The following is a 21,831-nucleotide window of genomic DNA, read 5'->3' as shown; positions in this document are numbered from 1 at the left end:
AGCATTCAATTCAAGTAAATAAATTTAGTTTGTTTCAAATTTAATAATTTGAAACTAATTGAGAAAAAAATTAAATAGAAAAGAAAACAAATCAAGAAACAAAATGAAAAAATAAATAAAACTAGAGAAAGAATATATAAATAAAATAAAAATGAGAAGATTTTGTAGGATATTATAATAAAAAATACCATCGTCCAGAAAATTTTCCTCTTCATCTTCAATTATTAAATCTCGATGTTTCGTTTCATCTGAAACAACAGCTGACGCATTTTCCATTACTTTTTTGTCCTCTACGAGGAATTCGTCTAAACGTGCTCCAATCGCCTGGATAAAGATAGGAAAAATTAATTCAGAATTTTAATTTAATTTTAATATCAAAGTACTTAATTTAATTAATTTCAGAATAAATAAATAAGAAATGTAAAATTTTGTCATACTTCAGCCCATTGGTAAAATAATTTCCCCGCCGATCTTTGCAAGAGATGCGTTCGTCTGAGACCAGTTGATGACGATCGATTATTCAAAGGCATTGACGGACGAAATAATGGAAAATTCAATTTCATCCATACAGGCCAATGTCCTTTATTGCATTGATGAACAAAATGTGCACACTCCAAAAACATTGTTGCTCGTGCAACTATTGGCGCATAAGGCTGAAAATAATTTCTCATTATTTTAAATTTTACCCTCAATTTAATTTAATTATGAAATTTTACATAAAATTATAAATTGTTTTCCCACCAAATCGAGAAGAGCAGCCATTAAATGATGATCGGGAACAGAACCAGGCTGACATGTATCCAATAGAAAAGAAAATCTCAACATTCCATCGAAAACTGAACCTCGTGGTACTAGACGTCGTTCTTTTAAAATTACATATTCCGAGTCTCTTGAAGCCTCGCCAGTTTCCAGAGAATTTTTCCGACTAAAATCTTTGAAATAAAACAAAATAAGCAAAATTTTTAACTAAATAAGTTATAAACAAAATAAATAAAATTTCAACTAAACACCTAAATATTAAACAAAATAAATAAAGTTTTAACTAAATAAATAATAAACAAGATAAATAAACTTCTAACTAAATAAATAATTATAAAAAACAAATAAAGTCTACAATAGATAAAAAAAAAATTAACTTACAACTGCCTGGTGTTTCTTCCATACTTTCTTTCTTCTTCCCTTTAACTAAACCAATTTTACTCAATTGATTTTCCATTCGACGTTTCGCTTTCTGTAAAGTGTGGCTCACGCTGAAAAAAATAAGTTTATATCACAATTTTTCTCTTTAAACAAGTAAATTTTTATTTGTGGATCTTAAAAAAAGAAAATCGAAGTTAAAATTTATGTTTGAGTAATAAAATTACCCTCGGGTGGTTCTTGACGTTCCCCGTTGTCTTCCACGACGTCTCAAACTCGGTTGTTTTACGAAACTGCTTTCAGTTGGAGATTCGCTACTGTCATGACTATCAGTCGATTCTGTTCGTCCATATTCTTTTCGGAACCAATTTACTAAAAAATAATTTATTACATTCCTTCTTTTCTTTTTCTAACAAGTAATATTAATAATAAATTATTATATTAATTATTAATATTAATAATAAAATTATAATTAATCTGCTTAAAATTAAAAATTTCAGCGATAGGAAATAATTTTGAATTTATTATAATAAAAATCGTCAAAGAAAATTGTTTACCTATTCCGCCAATTTTTTGACGTGTTGTTTTTCTAGATTTCGGTCTTGAGAAGGGTTCGCCTAGTTCCAAATTTCGATCACTCTGTCGAGGAGTGAGAGCATGTTTTTTTCTTACATTCCCTAAGGGACTTTGACTTGTTTTTGGATTCTCATCGCTTCCGTCTGTCTCAACTAAACTCTAAATTCCAAAATTTCATTAGTCATCGCAAAAAAGTGCAAAATTATTAAATAACACATTTTAAACTCTAAGAGAGTTGCTAAGGATGCAAACCTTCCTGATTATAGATCAGGGGTGAAATTCTAAAAATCAAAAATCATTTTATTCTTTTTTTTTGTTATTTTATTTATTTCTGAGGTATTAATTTAAAACCAAGTCGTTTAAAATAAATACCACGATTTCTAATTTATTTTTCTATATTTTATATCAAATTCATCATTTTCGCTTATTTTGCAATTATTTTTTGTATTTTTTAAGATTATTTTTTTAAATGTTTATAAATTATTCAATATTTTTTTAATACTTTGCATTTTTTTTAGCATTTTTAAAATAATTATTTTTTTTTTGTTTCTAATTTTCCAAATATTATTTATTAGATCAATTTTAACGTGATCTTATTTATTAGCTTTTATCATTTATTATGCGAATAAAAAAATGTTGATAATCGAAAATTTTTTTATTCTAAAAATAAACATGCTTTTGATTTTTTTAAGCTGATTTCTATTTGGTAAAAAAAGAATTTTCAAATGAAAAGAAAAGCTTCACCAGGGAAGACAAGGGGAAAAAAGAAAGAAAACTAGTTAAGCTACACATTGAGAAAACTTTTTACAAAACTGGAATCTTACCAGCAACTCTCCTTTGTAATTGCGAGTCATATTTACCGCGCAAGTCGAAGAAGCGCTTCTCTTTTTAAAAAGAAACTTGCGCGTACTCCTATCATCTGCTCCATAGGCTTCTCCACCTTCTGCATTTTCCTCGAAATCCGATGGATGCATGTGTCTTTAAAAAAAAAATCCCCCAATTATTAAACATAACATAGAAAAAAATAAAATAGAAAATAATTTCCCTATGGAATTTCTAAAAAAGATATAATAAAAAAAGACTAAAATCAGAAGAAATTAAATTCTATTTAAGAAATTTTCTTAATTAAAAATTCATTTAAATAAAATTTTTAATTAAGTTAATTTAAAATTAGCAAAACTACACGCGAGCAAGCGAGCGTGAAATTTTCGTTCCCACTTTTACTTTAAAAAATTTGATTTTTGAAATTTAATGAAAATTCTTCAATTTTTAAAAAACATAATTTTTCTAACAGTTTTTCTTTAAATTTAATTATTTGAACAACTCGTATACAAATCGACAAGATATTTCCAACAGCATTCTAAATTTTTTTTTTTTAAATTCAATTACTTTCCAAATTTTCAAATAGAATACTTCAAAAATACCTTTATAATTCAAAATAATTTTTAAAACTAAACAAATAATATTCATTCAAATATAAATTTCAATGAAATTTGACAAAATTTTCACTTGTTTCAATTCTTTAAAATTATTTTCGGAAATACAATTATTTTCAGAAACTTTTAATTACATTCGGACAAATAGTTTTTAAAATTAGTTTACTTCAACGTTTCGAAATCTAAATGATTTTCATATTCTATTATAATCTAAAATTTAAACTAAAATTCATTTTCAAATAAATTTTTATTAGAAAATTCTACGAGAATTCATTTATTTAAATACAAAAGTAAATTATTTATTGAATAATTGAATGTTTCTTAAAATTTACTTCTTATAAAGAATTTTATTAACAAATTTTTAAATAATTGAATTCTTTTGATGAATTTTAATAAAATTTTTTAGAATAATAACATTTTTCAAGGAATTTGATTAGAATTGTATTAAAAATAATTGAAATTCTGCGATGAGTTTTATTATTTCTGAAAATTACTGAATTATTGAAAAGAAACTTACAAAAAAATTTGCAAGTATTTGAATTCCTGTGAAATTTTTTTTTATTTATGAAAATAATTAAATGTTTGCGTACAATTTTATTAAAATTCTTTGTAAATAATTGAATTCTTTTGGGTAATTTTATTAAAATAGTAGATATTGAAAATCATTGAATTGAGGAAATTTTTTGAAAATAATTGAAATTTTGACGAGAATTTTATTAAAATTTTAAAAAATAATTTAAATTTTGAATTATTAAAATTTTTCAAAAATCTAAGTTCATTAAAATTTCTAATTAAATGCATTCAACATTGAAATTTTATAAAATTTCAAATCATAACTCTTTGAAGTTAATTTATTTATGAAAATTGTAAACGCAACTCTTTTAAAATCGAATTAATTTTGAAATATTTAAGTAAAATTATTCATTAAATAATTTACTTATTTTATGACAGTTGTTCAAGACTTAAGGTTATGTTATTCAGGGGTCACGTGACTCATAGTAAAGTATATGGGGCACGTGACCACTGAATAACATGCCCTTAAGTTATTTAAAAAGAAATTTTTGTCAGAAATTGAAAAAATTGAAGGTTTTATATTAGAATTTGTGGTAATTTTATAGTTTATGAGTTAAACCAAAAAAAACACAAAAATTCAGAATTTTCTTATGAATTCTAAAAATTTAATTTTTTTAAATGAAAAATAAATCAAAACATTTACCTGATGACTCGAGTGGTTTGAATGTAACTATTGCAGCGTTTATTAGGCAAATCGGAGGAATCTAAAATTCCGCTGAGTACAACTCGACGAAATATTCCGCCATGCGCCTCCTTGACGTAGGTCATAAATTGTCTAACGTCACAATAGAGAGTGATATTGTCCTGTGATTTTAGTTTCTTTATATTTTGCACACAAAGTGTGACAAATGGTTTGAACATATAGGCCATAATTTGTCCCTCAATGCTCCGGAAGCCATGTGCTGGTGCTCCTAAACTACTGTAAGGTGTTGTTCCAGTGCCAGCAGTGGCCCACGTCGAGGCAGGGTTTGTCGAAGTTCCCGGTGTCGTGGACGCCGCATTTCCCGACGGAGAACTCCCTGGACCCGAGGCTCCGCAGCTCGCACCAAAATTCGTCGCATAACTCCCCTGCGGCACCGAGTCTGGCGATTTACTTGAGCCTCTCTTCTGATCTGATTAATCGTTAATTCTCTAATTAATTAAATTCAAATAATGACAAAAAACTAACCTTTACTCAAAAATAATATACTTTATATTTTGTGTAAAGATCAAAATCAATACTCAAAATTTTCTTTATATTTTGAGTAACGATAATTTAAAATATTTATTTACTCTTATTTACTTTACTCAAATATAAAATAAATATGAAATAAAAATTAGAATCATAATTATATTATAAAATTTTCAAAACTAGTAAATTGAGTGTAAATTAAAGTAACAAACTCACTGAGGGGAGAAAGAAGGGAACTTGGCTCGAGACAGAATCCAACGTAAGAGTGAAAGAGATCTAAAAGTTCATTAATAGGCATCTCGCGAATAAGAATGCGTAGTAATTTTGCAAATTGTTTGGGACTCGCTTTATGGAGTCGCGTGAGAATCGATTGTGCCTGAGAGCGACAGAGATCGGCTTGTGGTCCACGAATACCATCGGAACATCCATGAGGACATCCGAGATGTTTTATCACTCTTATCACGCAATTCATCAGAATATTATGATCTGAGCCTTTGCGTATATTTTGCGTCTCCTCCGGATATCCCGGACCAGGTTCATTTATTATTGAATCCTGCTTCTTGCTCTCTGTATCGAATTTATCACCTGAAATATAAGAGAAAATAATTAATAAAAATGAAAATTTTTAATTTAAGGCAAAATTAGAAATTAATTTACGGAAACTAGTAAAAGAACTAAAATAAATAAATTACAATTTTAATTAATTTTAAATCAAAATATTAGAAAATATTTTTTAAATAAATTTTAAATTTTAAATCTAATTTATAAATATTTTTCGAATATTAGATAATATTGATATATTTTTTTGTATGTAATAAAACGTAAGTATTCAGACACGAAAAAAGATATAATATTTTTTTTTAAATTTACAAAGTGAACAAAATTAAAAACGAAAAAAAATTAAATTGACAAAATGGCAGAATTACAAAATAGTCGATGTTTATTTAAATTATTGTAAAAAGAAAATAAAAATAAATTTTTAAACACGAAACCACTAAAGTAAAAAATAAACAAATAAATTAATAAAGATAAAAATAAAAATTGAATTTTTTAAATTAAATAGTTACCATTGAAATATTCCATGGTTTCTTCACGAAGGCACTGTTTCAAAACACCAACTTCAATGAGAGCAACAACCAAATTTAAAATCAATTCACAAACTCGAAGAGTGCAAAACGTAGTTTCCCGAAGTGCAACGTTATGTACAGCCTGTTAAAATTATTATTCGGTAATTAATTTACATAATATTATGAATAAATATTTAAAAATAATCGTAATAAATTACAGCAGCTAATTAGAGAAGAAATTAAAACTCACTCGTAAAACGACTCGGAAATCTACATCGCCCTCTTTAGTGATAAATTTTGCAGAACCAGGAGCTTCCGGTATTTCATCACCTGTATAGGTAATATTCGAGTCGGTTTGCGATCTGGTCAAACTCGGTTTCCTATCGCAATCTAATCGAGAGCCATGAATTCCAATCGCGTCTAATTGACTGTCAATCGAACCCTAGAAAAATAAAAAAAAAGTATATAAAATAATATTGTAAACAATGAATGAAAATCGTATTTTTTAATTAATTAATGACATAAATTTTGTTTTCTAATTTTTTTTGAAAATTTTTCTTTTTAATATTTTGAATTTTAAAATTAATGAAATTCTAATTTAATGCCTTGAAGATTATAGAAGATTGGAAATTATACAAAAAAATTAATGAAACCAAAATGGTTTTCAATTAAAAATATTTCTGTTAGGTATAATATTTCTTATTTATTTCATTAAAACTTTCAATCTGAAATAATTGAATTCTTTCGAAAAAACTTATTAAATTTTTTAAAAATAATTGAATTGTTCGAGAAATTTTATTAAAATTCTATTGGAAATAATTGAATTCTCTAAAAAAATGTTAAAATATTTAAAAATAATTGAATTCTTTCGAGAAATTTTATTAAAATTTTTTACAAAAAAATTGAATTGTCTAGAAAAATGTTAAAATTTTTAAAAATGATTGAATTCTTTCGAGAAATTTTATTAAATTTTTCTAAAATAATTGAATCCTTCGAGAACTTTTATTAAAATTAAAATTTTTTAAATAATTGAATTTTCTAAAAAATATTGAAAATAATTTAATTTTCTAAAAAAAATGTTGAAATATTTTAAAATAATTGAATTCTTTCGAGAAATCTTACTAAATTTTTTTAAATAATTGAAGCGATTGAAAAATTTTATTAAAATTCTAAGCAAAGAATTTTCTCAATGTTTTTTAAAATAATTAAATTTTCTAGAAAAATGTTAAAATTTTTAAAAATAATTGAATTTAAATTTAAAAAACTTTAAAAAATAATTTAATTCTACGAGACATTTTCAAGTAATTGAATTTCTGATAAGAATTTTATTAAAATTCTTTAAAATATAAATAATTAAATTCCTGAGAAAAATTTTGTAAATTATGAAAATAATTGAAATTTTATTAAAATTTTAGAATTTAATTTTTTTAGGAAATTGAAAAATAGAAAATTAATTGAAATTGCGTATTGAAAATATTCCAATTCTCATAAAGAATTTGATCAAAATCTTTCAAATTAATTTGAATTTTTACGAATAGTTTTATCAAAGTTTTAAAAATAATTGAATTCTTTTGAAAAATTTTATCGAAAATAATTAAATTCCTGCAAAGAATTTTAATCAAGTTTAATAAAATAAAATATAATTAAATTTCTTATCAAAATTTAAACTTCAAAATTCGATTTTTCTTGATTAAATTCTTTCATTACTTTTTTGTTTAAATTTATTACTTACGTGTCGTTTTGTAAAATCTGGCGAAGGAGTTGGCGTGTGTTCAGTGACGGTGATTATGGGATTTTGAGCAGAATAACAAGGACTGTAGACATTACTCTGCTTCCTTTCGACCTTTGTATCGCCAATGTATCTATAATTAAAAATTATTAAAAATTTCATAATCGAAAAAATAGTCCACAAATCTTTTTAAATCATTTTTCATGCCAACTTTTCAAAATTTACAAGCAATAAATTCTAAATATTTATATCTACGAAATGAATTAAATTCTACGTCCTTTTCTACTTTCTGCGACCTAATCTTGTGCTTCCATGCTTTCTTGACATGTTTTTAAATTTCTAGTAAAATAATAATTATTTATTTCATTTACATTTAAATTAACAATACAATCTAATTTTCGGAAAATAATAATTTTTTAACACAAAATGAATATTAAAATAACGAAAAATTACTATTAAGTTAAATATTAAATCAATTAAATTATTTTCAGGGAAAAAATTCTTCTTGCTATTAATTTTAGTAATTTACAAAAATACAAAAAAATAGTTTCGACTCAAAGAATTTCATGTTACTTTTGACTAAAACAATTTTTCGTAATCTAAAAAGTAAAAATTTAATAATTTCAAATGAAGAAAATAAAATTGTTTTCGTCATTACGATCTCCATTGTTTTTAAGTTTTAGTTAATATACATTTAAAATTTTGTTCGTGGAATATTTAAAATACTAAAATATTAAAAAAAAATCTACAGATGAATTTTTTTAGCACTAAGTACATTCTCATCGAGAGAAAATATTTTTGTTATAAAAGCTTGATGATTGATGCTTTCGTGCTCGATTAAGTAGACTACAAAAATTATGTAATTCTTTTATTATCATTATAAAAAGGAAAAGCGTGAAAATACTTAAATAATTACAAAAGTGGAGTCTCGTTTTTTAGATTTAATTTTTGACTTACCCTCCCGCGGTCAGCTCGTTAATCAAGCAGCTGAGCACGAGTTCGGGGTGAAAAGACGTACGAGAGATAGATAAAGGCATACAGAGAGAAAGAAATTACGAATAAGAACGAGAAAAATATTAAAAAGAAAAAATAAATTACGTTTTAAACCCGAATTTTTTATCTACTGCAAAAAAATTGAAACTAAGACATAAAAAAGAAAAATTTGTACAAGAAATTCGATTGATTCTATGTAATCGTTTCGTTAATGTCCATACTTACAAATTGCTTTTAAATTTTTAACTTTACCATTTTGTTTTTCGAATAAAATTTATTTACAATAGTATCTAATTATTGCTAATTTCTAAAATTAATATATTTATTGTGAAATTAAATTTTTAATGATTTCTATCTACAAAAAAAAAATTGTTCCCTTTTTTTCAATTATTTAAAATTCAAAATCTATTTCGAAAAAAATTTCTATCACAATCCTGGTGTTATTTACAAATCTAATCTATAATTCTAGTGAATTGAGAATAATTCTATTGTAAATTAATCAAAATTCTAATATATTCATAATTTTTACCATTTCTTTTCTAATTAATTTCCACTAATTAACTTTTACTAAATTTTTACTAATTATGTTTTACTAATTTTATATATTACCTTTCTAGTAATTACGATTCTAATTCACTAATGATAAATATATATAAAAGATTCTAATACGACTGAAATTTTTTAGTCTAAATTTTCGTCGCTTATTAATATAACTAATAATTGAAAAATATAAATCGAAATCTCTAAAAACTTTGTAAATTGCAAGACATAAAGTAGATTATATAATTGTAAAATTCTCGAAGTGAAAAATTTGTTTTCCTTAAAAGAAGATATTTTTTTTTGGAGATTATATAAATAAAGAGTATAAAGAAGAAATGGATATTGAGAATTGTCAAAGAGAAAAAAATGACATTGTAGATATGTAGTAATTAATAATAATAAAAAAGATAAAAATGTAAATTAGAAAATTTATTTCTCTCTTACCTTAAACTTGGCATGCTTTTTCCTTTAACTAAATTCGTGGGAAAATGAATGTGATCGACGTCCTTGGCCTCGAAAATTTTCGAATACGTTGAACCCTGTCTTGTTAAAAGTTCATCAGCTGTGTCCAAACTTCTGTGACATTCCTTTTTTTTTAAAAAAAAAGAACCAAAAGATTAGGAAATTATTAAATTAATATATTAATATTTATTCGTTTGTTAAACATCAATTTATTAATATTAATTTATCGATAAATTAATTAATATTAATTTAGTAATTAGTAAGAATTAATTTATCAATTAGTAATAATTAATTTTGCAATAAGTGATAATTAATTTTGAATATCTACAATATTAATTTAATAAAAATAATTACCAACTCTTGAAGAGGTTTTGCTTCTTCCTGGCCAATTTTTTCCAAGGCCTTTTCTGATTTCGAGAGAAGTTTCGTTTCCACAAAAGCTTTCAAATCAGCGATTTTCATTCGTTTCTTCGTTTTTTCGCTGGCTCTTCTCGTATGACTACTTTCTGTGAATTTAGTTAAAATTAATAAGCTCAAAATTTAGTAACTAATTAATATTAATTCAATATTTTTTGGGAGGCCATAAAATTATATAAATAAAAGATAATTAATATTAGTTATTAATCTTACCAGCAAGAACAGAATTATCTCGCGTATCGGGAACTTCAATAATTTCCTTTCCGTCGTCCTTCTTCTTAGTCTCAGGACTTTGATAAATAGAGACCTCAATTTTCGGAATTGGAAGAGAATTACTACGACGTCGAGGCATTTGTTGCACCGAACTTTGTTCATTGATTCTTTTCAATCTAATTTGAGAAAAAGTGAAACGAAATATTTTAAATGTGATAAAAATAAACTCTTTAAATTAATAATTAATTCAATTAATTAATTTCCATGTACAATAATTATATTATTTTCATTTTAACTTTTCCTTTCTTAAAAATAAAGGTCGAATAAAAAAAATGAACAAAAAGATCGGATAAAAAAAATGAAGGAAAATATCGAAAAATATTTTACTTCAAATTTATTGTGAAACTAAAAAAAAAAATTCTACCTGTTGAGTAAATATTGAAGGGCCCAAAAAATTCCCTCTTCTTGCCACTGCGCTACCAAAAGACATCTCAAAACGGAAACATCAAGAAAAGTTGCTGCACGTACATCGACATCAACATGCGATCCTTTTGATCCTGATCCTTCGCTGGAAAATCTTTGATTTAATATGATTTTCTCTCTCATGTCATCGTAACCGTAGCTCCTGTCGTCTTTTTCTTTATCGAATTCGCTGAACAAAAAAAGAGTCAAAAATCAATTTTTAAATCTAGAGAGAATATTAAATTTTATTTTAATTCAATTGAAAAAAAATTGATTATTAAACAGATGGAAAATAAAACAAATTAATTAATTAACTACCTCTCTTTTTTTGATTTTCCGTCCATGTGTTGACAAGTGTCTAAACCAGAAATGGCAGTGACTTGCTCTATTGTTACTGTCGATCTTGAACTTGTCGTTCTTCCCATTGCAACGTGAAAAATACTAGCGTCGCCCTAATTGCAAAAAAAAAAAAAAAAAAAAAATAATTAAATCTTTTCAATTCTAAAATTAATGTACCTACTGAAAATCATTGAATTCTTACATTGCAAAGTATTTATTAAAAAATTTGAAAATAATATTGAAATTTATAAAGAATTTTATTAAAAACTTTTGAGAACAATTGAATTGTTTAGAAAAATTTTATTACAATTTTTAAAAATAATTGAATTTATCTTGAATATAATTGAATTTTTTCCTAGAAATTTTATTAAAATTCTATTGAAAGTAATTGAATTTCTTAGAAGAATTTTATTATTTACGAAAATAATTGAATTCTTGCGAAGAATTTTACAATTTATAAAAATAATTTAATTGTTTCGCAGTATTTTATCAGAATTGTTAAAAATAATTGAATATTTAATACAAGTCTTGAAAATAATTTTGAATTTAAATAATATTTTTAAAAATAATTGTATTCTTTCGGAAAATTTTATTAAAATTGTATTGAAAATAATTGAATTCCTCCGAAACATTTCATTATTTATGAAAATAATTTAATTCCTTTGAAGAATTTTATTATTTATAAAAATATTTTAATTTTGCGAAGAATTTTCTTATTTATGAAAATAATTAAATTCTTGCCAAGAATTTTACAATTCATAAAAATAATTGAATTGTTTCGAAGAATTTTATCAGAATTGTTGAAAGTAATATTGAATTTTGATTAAAACTCTTGAAAATAATTGAATTTAAATAATATTTTTAAAAACAATTCTTTCGTTAAATTTTATTAAATATGTATTGAAAAATAATTGAATTCCTCCGAAACATTTTATTATTTATGTAATTATTTTAATTCTTGCCAAGAATATTTAATATTATGTACTTAATACGTGAATTTTTAAAATTTTTAATTATAAAAATAATCAATTTAAAAAAAATTAAGTGTCGTTTTAGACTTACTGCGAAGATGGTTGAAACTTCTTTGACCCCGTCAATTATTCTATCGGATTCACTCAGTGATGGAAGTCTGAATATCACCTGGAATATAATTTTTCTATTAAAAAATGAACCCAAAATTTGTAAAATTAAGGAAAAAGTTTTAAAAATTACAAAGAAAATTTACATATATAATTAAAAGTATAAAAAATTAAATAAAAATTACAAAAATCTTACAACATGTTCGTCTTCTGTACTTGAACTTTCTTCTGGAATTGTCTCGGGAAATACTGTATCTTTTGGCGACGAAACCCATGAGCCCTAAATAGATAAAAAATTTAATATTTCTTTAGAAAATTTAATATTTCTTAATAAAAAAAAATCTTTATTAAAAAAAAAAAAAAAAAAAAAAATTTGTGAAAACTACATGAGAATATGAAACGAAAAAACATTTCCTACTTCATCGTCTTGGAGTTTTCCCGATGGCACCAAACTCGATTCGGAAATACTCGCAGTTTGACTCTGTGGACTGTCTGTAGCTAAAAAATAAATATACAATTAAAAACAAAAATTAGATAAATTCAAAAAATATTCATAAAATTATTCAATTCAATAATTTCAAAAAATAGTCAAAATATAGAAAAAAGAAATACTAAATAGAAAACCAAGTAAAAAATTATTTTTCAATAAAGAGTAAAAAGATTCTCACCTCCAAAAAAGACGTCATCTTGAACTTCCTGCTTCTTCGTTGTTCTTGTCGATTTACTCCAAAGTGCTCTTGGTTTTGGACGAACGTGAGCAGTGAAACACGAGGCCTCAGGATGGCGAAATTCACACATTGCATTCCATATTTTCAAACCATTTTCCAAACGAAGATTCGATTTGAAATCGATGTCCTTTAAATGATTGCACATTGGTGCAAAAAGATAGACAAAAACCTGTAAAATAAATTTTTTTGTTCACCTTCCTCTCGCATCAAGAATTAATTAATTACTAACGAAGCTGTCAATTTATTAGATACCAATTAAATAATAATTTAATAACAATTTAATTAAAAAAAATAGAAAAAGTAAAATAAAATTATTTTTAGTTTTATGAATAAATCAAATTATTATACAATAAAGAGAAAATAGTTTTTACCGTCATTGTTGGTATTGAAAAAAGATAATAAAACGGATTATTGATGTCACCATTGGGGTCTGCACATTCTTCGGCCGAATCTAACAAAATCCAATGCAAAATATACAACAGAGTTGTTTCCATTGCGCCCAAATTTTGTAGATCTTTTCTAAAAATAAATTAGAAAAATTTTAGTTCACATATCTAATTAATTATGATAATCTATATTAATTTTTAAATATTTTCTAAAAATGATTGTATTCTTTCGAGAAATTTTATTAAAATTGTATTGAACATAACTCACTTGCAATTCAAGACATTTGCAGTCGCATGAAGAACAACGGGAAGAGCTGCTTGGATTAATCGCCACCTTGGGATGCTGGACAGCATTTTCCTCAAAGATGGTGTGAGTTCATTGTGTAGATTTTGGACAAACACCTTCTCCATAGACTAGAAAACAATAAATTTTTTTTTAAATTATCTTATTCTCTTTTTAACAAGAATTTTACAAAAAAAAATTTACTAATCAATAATATTTACCGTGCAAGCTTCTTTCATTTCCTGATAAATATTCATAAAATCGTCAGTATGAAACAAATAAAAGTTTTTTAATAACAATGTTTACGACGTATGTTAAAATAATAAAGAATATTTTTTTCAAAGTAGTTAAAAAAATTTGTAAATAGTAACTTTGAAAAATTATTTAAAAAATTAAAAATTACTTTGCAGATTAAATATTACTTTAAAGATTAAATATTACTTTAAACATTAAATATTACTTTAAAGATACAAAATTACTTGAAAGATTAAAAATTACTTAAAGAATTAAAAAGTACATTAAAAATTATTTAAAAAATAAAAAATTACTGTAAAAATTGATAGAAAAATAAAAAATCACTATATAAAAATTAATTATTACTATAGAAATTAAAAATTATTATACTTATTAATTACAAAAATTAATTACGAAATTACAAAAAATTAAAATTAAATAATAAAGACAAATGATATGCAATATAGTAATAATAAAGAATAAAATCGAATCTACATTACAAAATTCAAAAAAGCAAAAATATTATACAACTATATATATATATCACAAATTACAAAATGTTATTACAAGAAAGTAATCAAAAAAATGATATAAAAAATTATACAATTTTTAAACTTGAATTTGTTGAATTTCCTTCTTATGATTTAATGATTTATTTTTAACATTCTCATTTTTCAATAATTCAAATTTAAAAAAATTATTATAAAGTATTTAGTAGAGCAACAATTATTTTCTAATAATAATATTGCCAATAATAATATTAATAATAATAATAACAATAATAATAATAATAAATAAATAAATATAAATTTAATAAAGATAATAATAACAAACATGTGAAAAATTGAAAGGCATGAACTATGTGATAATAATAATAATAATAATAAAAAAAATAATATTAATTATAATTAAAGAATAGAAATATTAAATAAAAAGCTATACATTTAGTCTACTGTATAATGTCGATTGTTCGATGATTTTTGTAGAAGTAAAAATTTTCGCCATAAAATTGTAAGTATTAACGGCGGTGTCAATGATTTGTTTAATATTACCAGTTGTCGTTATATCTGAGTAAATAATTAATTACACTTTTTTTTTTAACTAATTAGTGATAATTTTTGTTTAGAAAACGAATTAAATTGTTTTTTTTAATTATAGTGGTGCCAGTGAGAAATAAACATTTCAAAATTATTCCAAACACGTGCACTGTGATTAATTTATTATAATTTTTATTATAATAAAGATGTGTAATTGGAAGGGTGATAGTGAATAATTGTTGTCATGTGAAAATATACAGACAAGTGTTGGAAATTGGTTTTTGGTATGTAGATAAATATAACATGCAAGTTAGGTTTGTTTTTTTTTTTAATTTTTTTTTTTTGTAATTTTTTGGCAAGCAGGTGTCAAAAGGACAGCGAACTTACATGATGACCGGGCGCGTGTTGACAGAACTGCAGGTGACACATGGAGACGGCCGCGTGGAGGTTTTTTTTTTATTAGTGCAGGTCAGGTAGCTCAGGCAGGATAAGGTAATTTTTTTTTTTTAAGGATTTACTCCACATAGGCTCAAAAATCACGGAATATTCCTTTGACATTCCAGGAATATATACGTGCAAAATATTTCATTAATATTCCAAAGAATAATTTTCTTCAATTTTGGAATTTTTATTTCCAAGAAATAAAAGTGGAAAGTTTCGATAAATTATTATTTTGATTTAATAACATCATTTGATTGAATAATATTTTATTATATTATTTAGTTGAATAACATTTGATTATATAATTTAATTAAATAATATTTAATTACAGTATTTAAATATATTGTAAAAAAGAAATGTTAGAAAAATATATTTAAAAAAATATTTAATTTCATTAGATATTTAAATATATAGAATACTTAATTTTATTATTTAATTCTACAATTAAAAGAAAATAATAAAATCAAAGTATTTCCGCAGAGAAAATTTGCGAAGACTAATTCGATTAATTTATTGATTATCGACTACTGGATGTAATAATTTTATTGAGGGTCATTCGGACCTCCCGATAAAATTAATCATCGAAGGGAAATTATTATTTATTGCATTAATTCATCGGGTGAAAATGGTTTATCGATATATACATATAGAAAATATTTAACAAATAAACCAGAAAGAATATCATAAAAAATTTATCGTAAATTACGAATTCTCTATTTTTGCTTTTATTTTTTTAATTTCATTTTATCTTTCCCGTAAAATTTTTGTATTTAAATATTTTTTCTGGTTATCAAACGAAATAATATAGATATTTACAATAAAAGTCTTGCAGTGCGAATACGATTCTACAAAATTATAATTCAACACTTTTTTAAGAATTATTTCTTTTTAAATTTTTATATTTTAGTTCGTTAGCGACAATTTTAGCATATTTTTTAAATTATTAATTTTAATAAACGATTTATAAAAAATTATTATTTATTTCAACGCAGTGATTTATTAAAAATATTAGTCAAATATTAAGTTCACTTCTAGGAAAAAAAATACAAATTTCATTAACTAATTTATCAATATAAATATTTTTTTTTATAAATATTTAAATGTTTATCTAAATAAATAAATATTTATTTTAATAGTTTGAATACTAATTTTTACGATTCTGAACAAGATCAGTTATTTAACAATCTTAATACCTGGTTTTTATTAGAAACAATAAATTAAAATATTTCACTGAAAAGAAATTTTGCTAATTTTCTCTTTTGGAGATTAATTAAATTTCTTACGATATTAATAGTAAAAAAAAAATTCTCACCACACATGAAGCCTCGTGAAGTTTGCCGAGTTTTGATCGAGTGAACGGCCTGAAAATTTACATAATGTTTAATATAAAATCAGAATGGAGTAAAAAAATAAACAAAAAAAAAACAAAAAACAAAAACAAAAAGTAGAAAAAATAATAAAATATAAAAATTATTATTTATCACTCACCGAAGTTGAGACCAAAGATACAATTGAATTGGAATAGGCAAAGGTTGTTCGATGCCATTTGCATCCAAAGATCTTCGTTGCTCCATCTTTGTTTTTTCTAAGCAAAAAATTTAATGAAAAAAATTTTAATTTACATTTCATTCTAAATTAGCGTTAAAAAGAATTTTTCAAAGAGAAATTCTTTTAGAATTCTAAAAGAGATTGTTAGAACAAAATAATTTCTTGCCACGAAGAATAAAAATAAATTACAGAGAAAATAATACAAAAAATTAAATAAAAATTTAATTTCCATTGAAAAACTTCTTTTTGAAATTAGTTTCTAAAGTATTGTTTAGAACAGAATAATTTGTCACGAAGAATAGAAATAAATTATAGAGAAATTAATACAAAATATTGCAATTAGAAATGGAAAATAAAATTCGGATTTGAAAACCGAGTTTAAGAGTAAATAAAAAAATGCAATTTTAAAGAGAGAAATTTGAATAAAATCGCAAATTGTAAATTCATTTTCGAACCAATTGTTCATAAAATAGAATTTCTAAATTATTATTCCAAAATTCCAGAAAAAAACCTCTTTTTCCTCTTTGAAATTTTGGTCTTTATAAGTTATTAATTTGAAATTACATTGAAATTTGTGAAATCAGTGAAAAATGAAGTGTCTGAGCGCTGTTAAATGTCGTGGGGGTGAAAAATTGAAAATTCCTCCTAAATTCGCGTCAACACTGATAAAATTAATTTCCACTGAGAAACAATCACTGATTGTCAACGCCATTGTGCAAATTTTTATAGTTGACATTGGTGTTTGATCACGTGCCACTCTTGGTCTAGTGGTACACTTTCGCCATTTTGAGCAGGTAATTCAGCATTTTCTATCCTTCTTTTTTATTCTCAAAAGGGAAGATCTGTGTCACCTGAGGGTGATTCGTGGACTAAGAGGTATAACATAAAATACGTACATTCCATGAAAAGTAGAATGAGAATGCGCGCGCGACTCTTCATCGATCAGCCCCGAGGAAACTGCAAACTCTCTCTCTCACACTGCTACTGCTGGACCAACCCATTCTGAACATCCAACTGCCTTACATTCTCAACAATTTTCCATTTTCTTCGATTTTTTCTTTAAATTCCACATTTCTTAACTGTGCTATACCGTCGATTTTTTTCTAATTTCTCTTCTTCAAATTTTCTCTTTAGTAATTTTCCATTTTCTTCAAGTTTTCTTTAATTTAATGATTTTTAATTCTACTCCCCTCGAATTGTCTTCTAATTCTTCTTCATTAAATTGTCTCTAATTTTTTTCTCTTTATAGTTTTGATTTAAAAAATTGTCAAACACTGAAAAAATTCAGAAAAATCAAAATTTTAAATAAATAAGTAATAAAAAAAAATGAAAATGAAAGAAAAAAAATAAAAAATTACCTTCAATTTTTTTGAATTTCTATTCTTCAAATTTTCTCTAAATTTTCTCCTTATTTTCAGTAATTTTCCATTTTCTTCCAGTTTTCTTTAATTTCACTTTTTTTAATTGTACTCCTCTCGAATTGTCCTCTAATTTCTCTCCTTCAAATTTTCTCTAATATTCTCTATTTGTAATTTTGTTTAGAAAAATTGTCTAAATACTGAAAAAAATTCAGAAAAATCAAATCTCTAAATAAATAAGTAAATAAATAAAATTAATAAAGGAAAATAAAAGAAAAACTTACCGTCAATTTTCAAACTTCTTTTCTTCAAATTTTCTTCTTTATTTTCAGTAATATTCCATTTTCTTCGATATTTTTTAATTGCATTCCCTTTGAATTGTCCTCTAATTTTTCTCTGAGTAATTTTTCTAAAAAAAATGGCAAAGATTGAAAAGAGTCATAAAAATTAATAAATAAAATGAATAATAAATTAAGTTCAATAAATAAATGAACTGTAAAGAAGAAGAAAATAAATAAAAGAAAAACTTACCATCAATTTTTTCTAATTTCTCTTCTTCGAATTCTTTCTAAATTTTCTTCTTTATTTCCAGTAATTTTCCATTTCCCACGAGTTTTCTTAAATTTCACTTTTTTTAATTGCACTTCTCTCGAATTGTCCTTTAATTTCTTTCCTTCAATTTTTCTCTAATTCTTCTCTTTGTAATTTTGTTTAGAAAAATTGTCCAAAGACTGAAAAAAATTCGGAATAATGAAAATTCTAAATATAAAAGTAAATAAATGAAATAAATAAAAGAAATTTTTATTTTTGCTGGCCTGTTAAGACTTAATACTAAATAAATAAAATAAATTATAAAATATGTAAAATAAATAAATGAAAATAAAAGAAGAACTTACGGTCAATTTTGTCTAATTTCTCTTCTTCAAATTTTCTCTTTATTTTCAGTAATTTTCCATTTTCTTCGATTTTTCTATAATTTTACATTCCTAATTGTACTTCCTTCGATTTTTTCTTTTATTTCTCTCCTTGAAATTTTCTTAAATTTATCTCTTTGTAGTTTTGTTTAGCAAAATTGTTTAAAGACTGAAAAAAATTCATAAAAATCAAATTTCTGAACTAGTAAATAAGCAAAATTTATTTATTTTAATCTTACACGGGTTCGAAAGAAATTTCTATTTTTGTAAGACTTTTAATACTAAAAGGGCTTGTTCCTTATAATGGATAAATGAATAAATAAATGTATAGATAAATAAAAAATAAATAAATAAACAAAAAAAAAATATATAGAAAAACTTACCAAATTTATTCTTCCTCGGACATATTTATTGCCATTAATTTTCTATTTATCAAACACGATTTCAATTTATTTTCAAAAAAATCCTCAACATCCTTTAAATTCATATCCATCTCGATAGAAATTTCATCGGCATTTTTTGTACTCTGATTATTTTCGTTGTTTGCTGATTTTCTCGATATTGACTTAACTTCAATGTAAACTTCACTTCCTGCTATTCGTTTCGCTTCATTTTTCACAAATTTACAAACGTCTTTCCACAATTCTCGTTGTGCTGGATGTAATGTTTCGACTAATTGCTGAAATGTTTCCCAATCCATTCCCTCCTCGCCATTTAAAATTCTTCTATACATTGAGGATATTTTTATTTTTTCTCTAGACTGTAAATCAATTTCTCTTCTTTCAGTTGAAGATATTTTTTCCGAATTTCCTTCATTTTTCCCTGCATTCACGTGGGAATTTTTCTTTCTATTCTCATTTAAAAATTCATTGGATAATTTATTTTCGTCTATTAATTTTTTGTCCATGGATCTGAAAAAGTGATTTTTTGAAAATTATTAGAAATATAAATATTTTGTTATTTAAGTGTTTAAATTTATTTATTCGAATATGAATTGTTAGAGTAAAAATCAAAAAGAAAGAATTTATATATCTAATTCTGTGGAAAGCATCATAAAATCAAAATCGTTTCTGACTGAAAATTAATTGAATTTTTTTTTACCCAACAGATTCAATTTGGATTTTTCCACGAGGAACGTCTGTTAATGACGTGATTGATGTTTGCATTCCAATTGATTGACAACTTGCTTTCGAATTTTTTATTTCTTCTGATAAATTTCCGTTTTGCAAAATTCTTTCTTTTTGTGAAAACATTTTTCTAGGTGAATTTCTCTTTTCCGGTAAATTTAATTTTACACTATTAGAAGATATTTTTTCACGTAAATATATTTGGGAAGATTTTCTTTCTTCTGAAATTATTTTTGTTTCTTCTAAAAGTATTTCTGCTTCTTTTAAAGATACTTCTTTTCTATCTGAAGATAATTTCCTTTCATCTAAAGATAATTTTCTTTCATCTAAAGAGAATTTTTTTTCATCTGAAGATAATTTCTTTTCCTCGAAAGAAGTTTTTTCTTCTAAAGAAAATTTTTCCTCCACTGATTTTCTTCTTTGCAAAAATAATAATTCTTCTGAAGACATTTTTTCCTGGGACAAAATATTTTCTTGTAAATTTTTCTTCTTTTCTCCTCTTTTTTCGGCTGAATATTTCTTCTGCTCAAGAGAATCGTTCAATAAAGATTTCGCCTCCTGTGGTGATTGCAATTTTTGCAAAGATTTCTTTTTTCGCAGAGATCGGTTGAAACATTCATAATCTGAATTTTCTTCAGAAGAGGAATCTGTATTTTCCTTTTCAATATCTTCTTCATCTTCTTCCTCCACTTGTGATAGAAAATTCCTCTCATCATTAAAATAATTTTTAGTAATAATTTCATCCTCTTGTACTTTTTTTCTGTCAATAAAATAATTCTTGAAAATAATTTCTTCCTTAATTTGTGATTTTTTCTCATCGTTGAAATTTTTGGAAATTTCTTCTTTCTGTGATTTTTTTTCCAAATTTTTTTTTTCATCACTAAAATTATTTTTATTTTGAGTAATAATTTTTTCTTCCCCTACTTCTTTTGGTAAATTTTTCTCAAGATTAAAATTATTTATAGTTTCTTCTTTTTCAATACGATCCATCGATTCATTGGCACAATTTGAAACGAAATGACTAAATTTTGATTTCAAACTATCGCCATGATAAAGTCCTTCAACTTCTGGAAGCTGTGAAGGTTTATTCTTTCTAAAAAAATTATTATCTCCCTTCGCCAAATGTTTTTCAGCATTTTTCTCGTCGTCTCTATCTTCTCCCTCAATTTCCCCAATAATTATAATTTCTTCCTTTTCATCATCATTTTTCAATTTTTTTTTCACATTCAAATTATTTTTTAAATTATTTTTCACTTCCACTATTTTTTTTCCATCGTTTTTACAATTTGTTTGTTCGACAATTACATTATTCTCATTAATTTTATTAGACTGTTTTTGATTTAATTTTCGATTTAAAATAAATTGCGCGAGTCTCATTTTTGATTTGGAATTATTTGCTGACGATTTCCAGGTAGGAATCACGTCCACTTGGATAACAGGTCTCTCTGAATATTTATCAATTTTACGATAATTTAATTTTTCCAAATTCTTATCATTTAATTCATCGTTATTAATGTTTGGAGAATTAATATTTCCCTCTGAATGAAAATTGTGAGAATTCGTTTCATTTTTTGGTAATTT

The 21,831-nt window shown here is 24.2% G+C and overlaps 1 protein-coding gene across 5 annotated transcripts in view; it reads right to left on the bottom strand.

Moving 5' to 3' along the window:
• LOC122500953 (protein unc-80 homolog) overlaps positions 1 to 17,735 on the bottom strand; it is a 38,204-nt gene extending 20,469 nt beyond the window's left edge. For 4 of the 5 annotated variants that reach the window (XR_006301525.1, XM_043610131.1, XM_043610134.1 and 1 more), the window contains exons 1-29: positions 17,416 to 17,735; positions 16,792 to 16,888; positions 16,616 to 16,664; positions 15,250 to 15,276; positions 13,813 to 13,833; positions 13,577 to 13,722; positions 13,294 to 13,441; positions 12,863 to 13,091; positions 12,613 to 12,692; positions 12,391 to 12,474; positions 12,178 to 12,255; positions 11,095 to 11,228; positions 10,739 to 10,966; positions 10,315 to 10,490; positions 10,039 to 10,190; positions 9,667 to 9,809; positions 8,647 to 8,676; positions 7,693 to 7,822; positions 6,211 to 6,402; positions 5,961 to 6,102; positions 5,110 to 5,478; positions 4,366 to 4,834; positions 2,538 to 2,691; positions 1,695 to 1,872; positions 1,365 to 1,509; positions 1,141 to 1,250; positions 742 to 932; positions 438 to 653; positions 189 to 324 (exon numbers count right to left, since the gene is read on the bottom strand). Coding sequence is in view for 4 of the 5 variants with exons in the window: in XM_043610131.1 (XP_043466066.1) it covers positions 189 to 324; positions 438 to 653; positions 742 to 932; positions 1,141 to 1,250; positions 1,365 to 1,509; positions 1,695 to 1,872; positions 2,538 to 2,691; positions 4,366 to 4,834; positions 5,110 to 5,478; positions 5,961 to 6,102; positions 6,211 to 6,402; positions 7,693 to 7,822; positions 8,647 to 8,676; positions 9,667 to 9,809; positions 10,039 to 10,190; positions 10,315 to 10,490; positions 10,739 to 10,966; positions 11,095 to 11,228; positions 12,178 to 12,255; positions 12,391 to 12,474; positions 12,613 to 12,692; positions 12,863 to 13,091; positions 13,294 to 13,441; positions 13,577 to 13,722; positions 13,813 to 13,833; positions 15,250 to 15,276; positions 16,616 to 16,664; positions 16,792 to 16,877 (4,243 nt within the window). In the remaining variant the exon portion in view is untranslated. The remainder of the gene's footprint in view (positions 1 to 188; positions 325 to 437; positions 654 to 741; positions 933 to 1,140; positions 1,251 to 1,364; positions 1,510 to 1,694; positions 1,873 to 2,537; positions 2,692 to 4,365; positions 4,835 to 5,109; positions 5,479 to 5,960; positions 6,103 to 6,210; positions 6,403 to 7,692; positions 7,823 to 8,646; positions 8,677 to 9,666; positions 9,810 to 10,038; positions 10,191 to 10,314; positions 10,491 to 10,738; positions 10,967 to 11,094; positions 11,229 to 12,177; positions 12,256 to 12,390; positions 12,475 to 12,612; positions 12,693 to 12,862; positions 13,092 to 13,293; positions 13,442 to 13,576; positions 13,723 to 13,812; positions 13,834 to 15,249; positions 15,277 to 16,615; positions 16,665 to 16,791; positions 16,889 to 17,415) is intronic. The other variant, XM_043610133.1, reaches the window with a different exon arrangement.
• Positions 17,736 to 21,831: the final 4,096 nt, after the last annotated feature.

Source organism: Leptopilina heterotoma, unplaced genomic scaffold, assembly GCF_015476425.1.
Source record: "Leptopilina heterotoma isolate Lh14 unplaced genomic scaffold, ASM1547642v1 Lhet_192, whole genome shotgun sequence".
Lineage (NCBI taxonomy): Eukaryota > Metazoa > Arthropoda > Insecta > Hymenoptera > Figitidae > Leptopilina > Leptopilina heterotoma.
The sequence above is the reverse complement of the archived record's forward strand: the minus strand, read 5'-3'. Positions and strand labels throughout refer to the sequence as shown.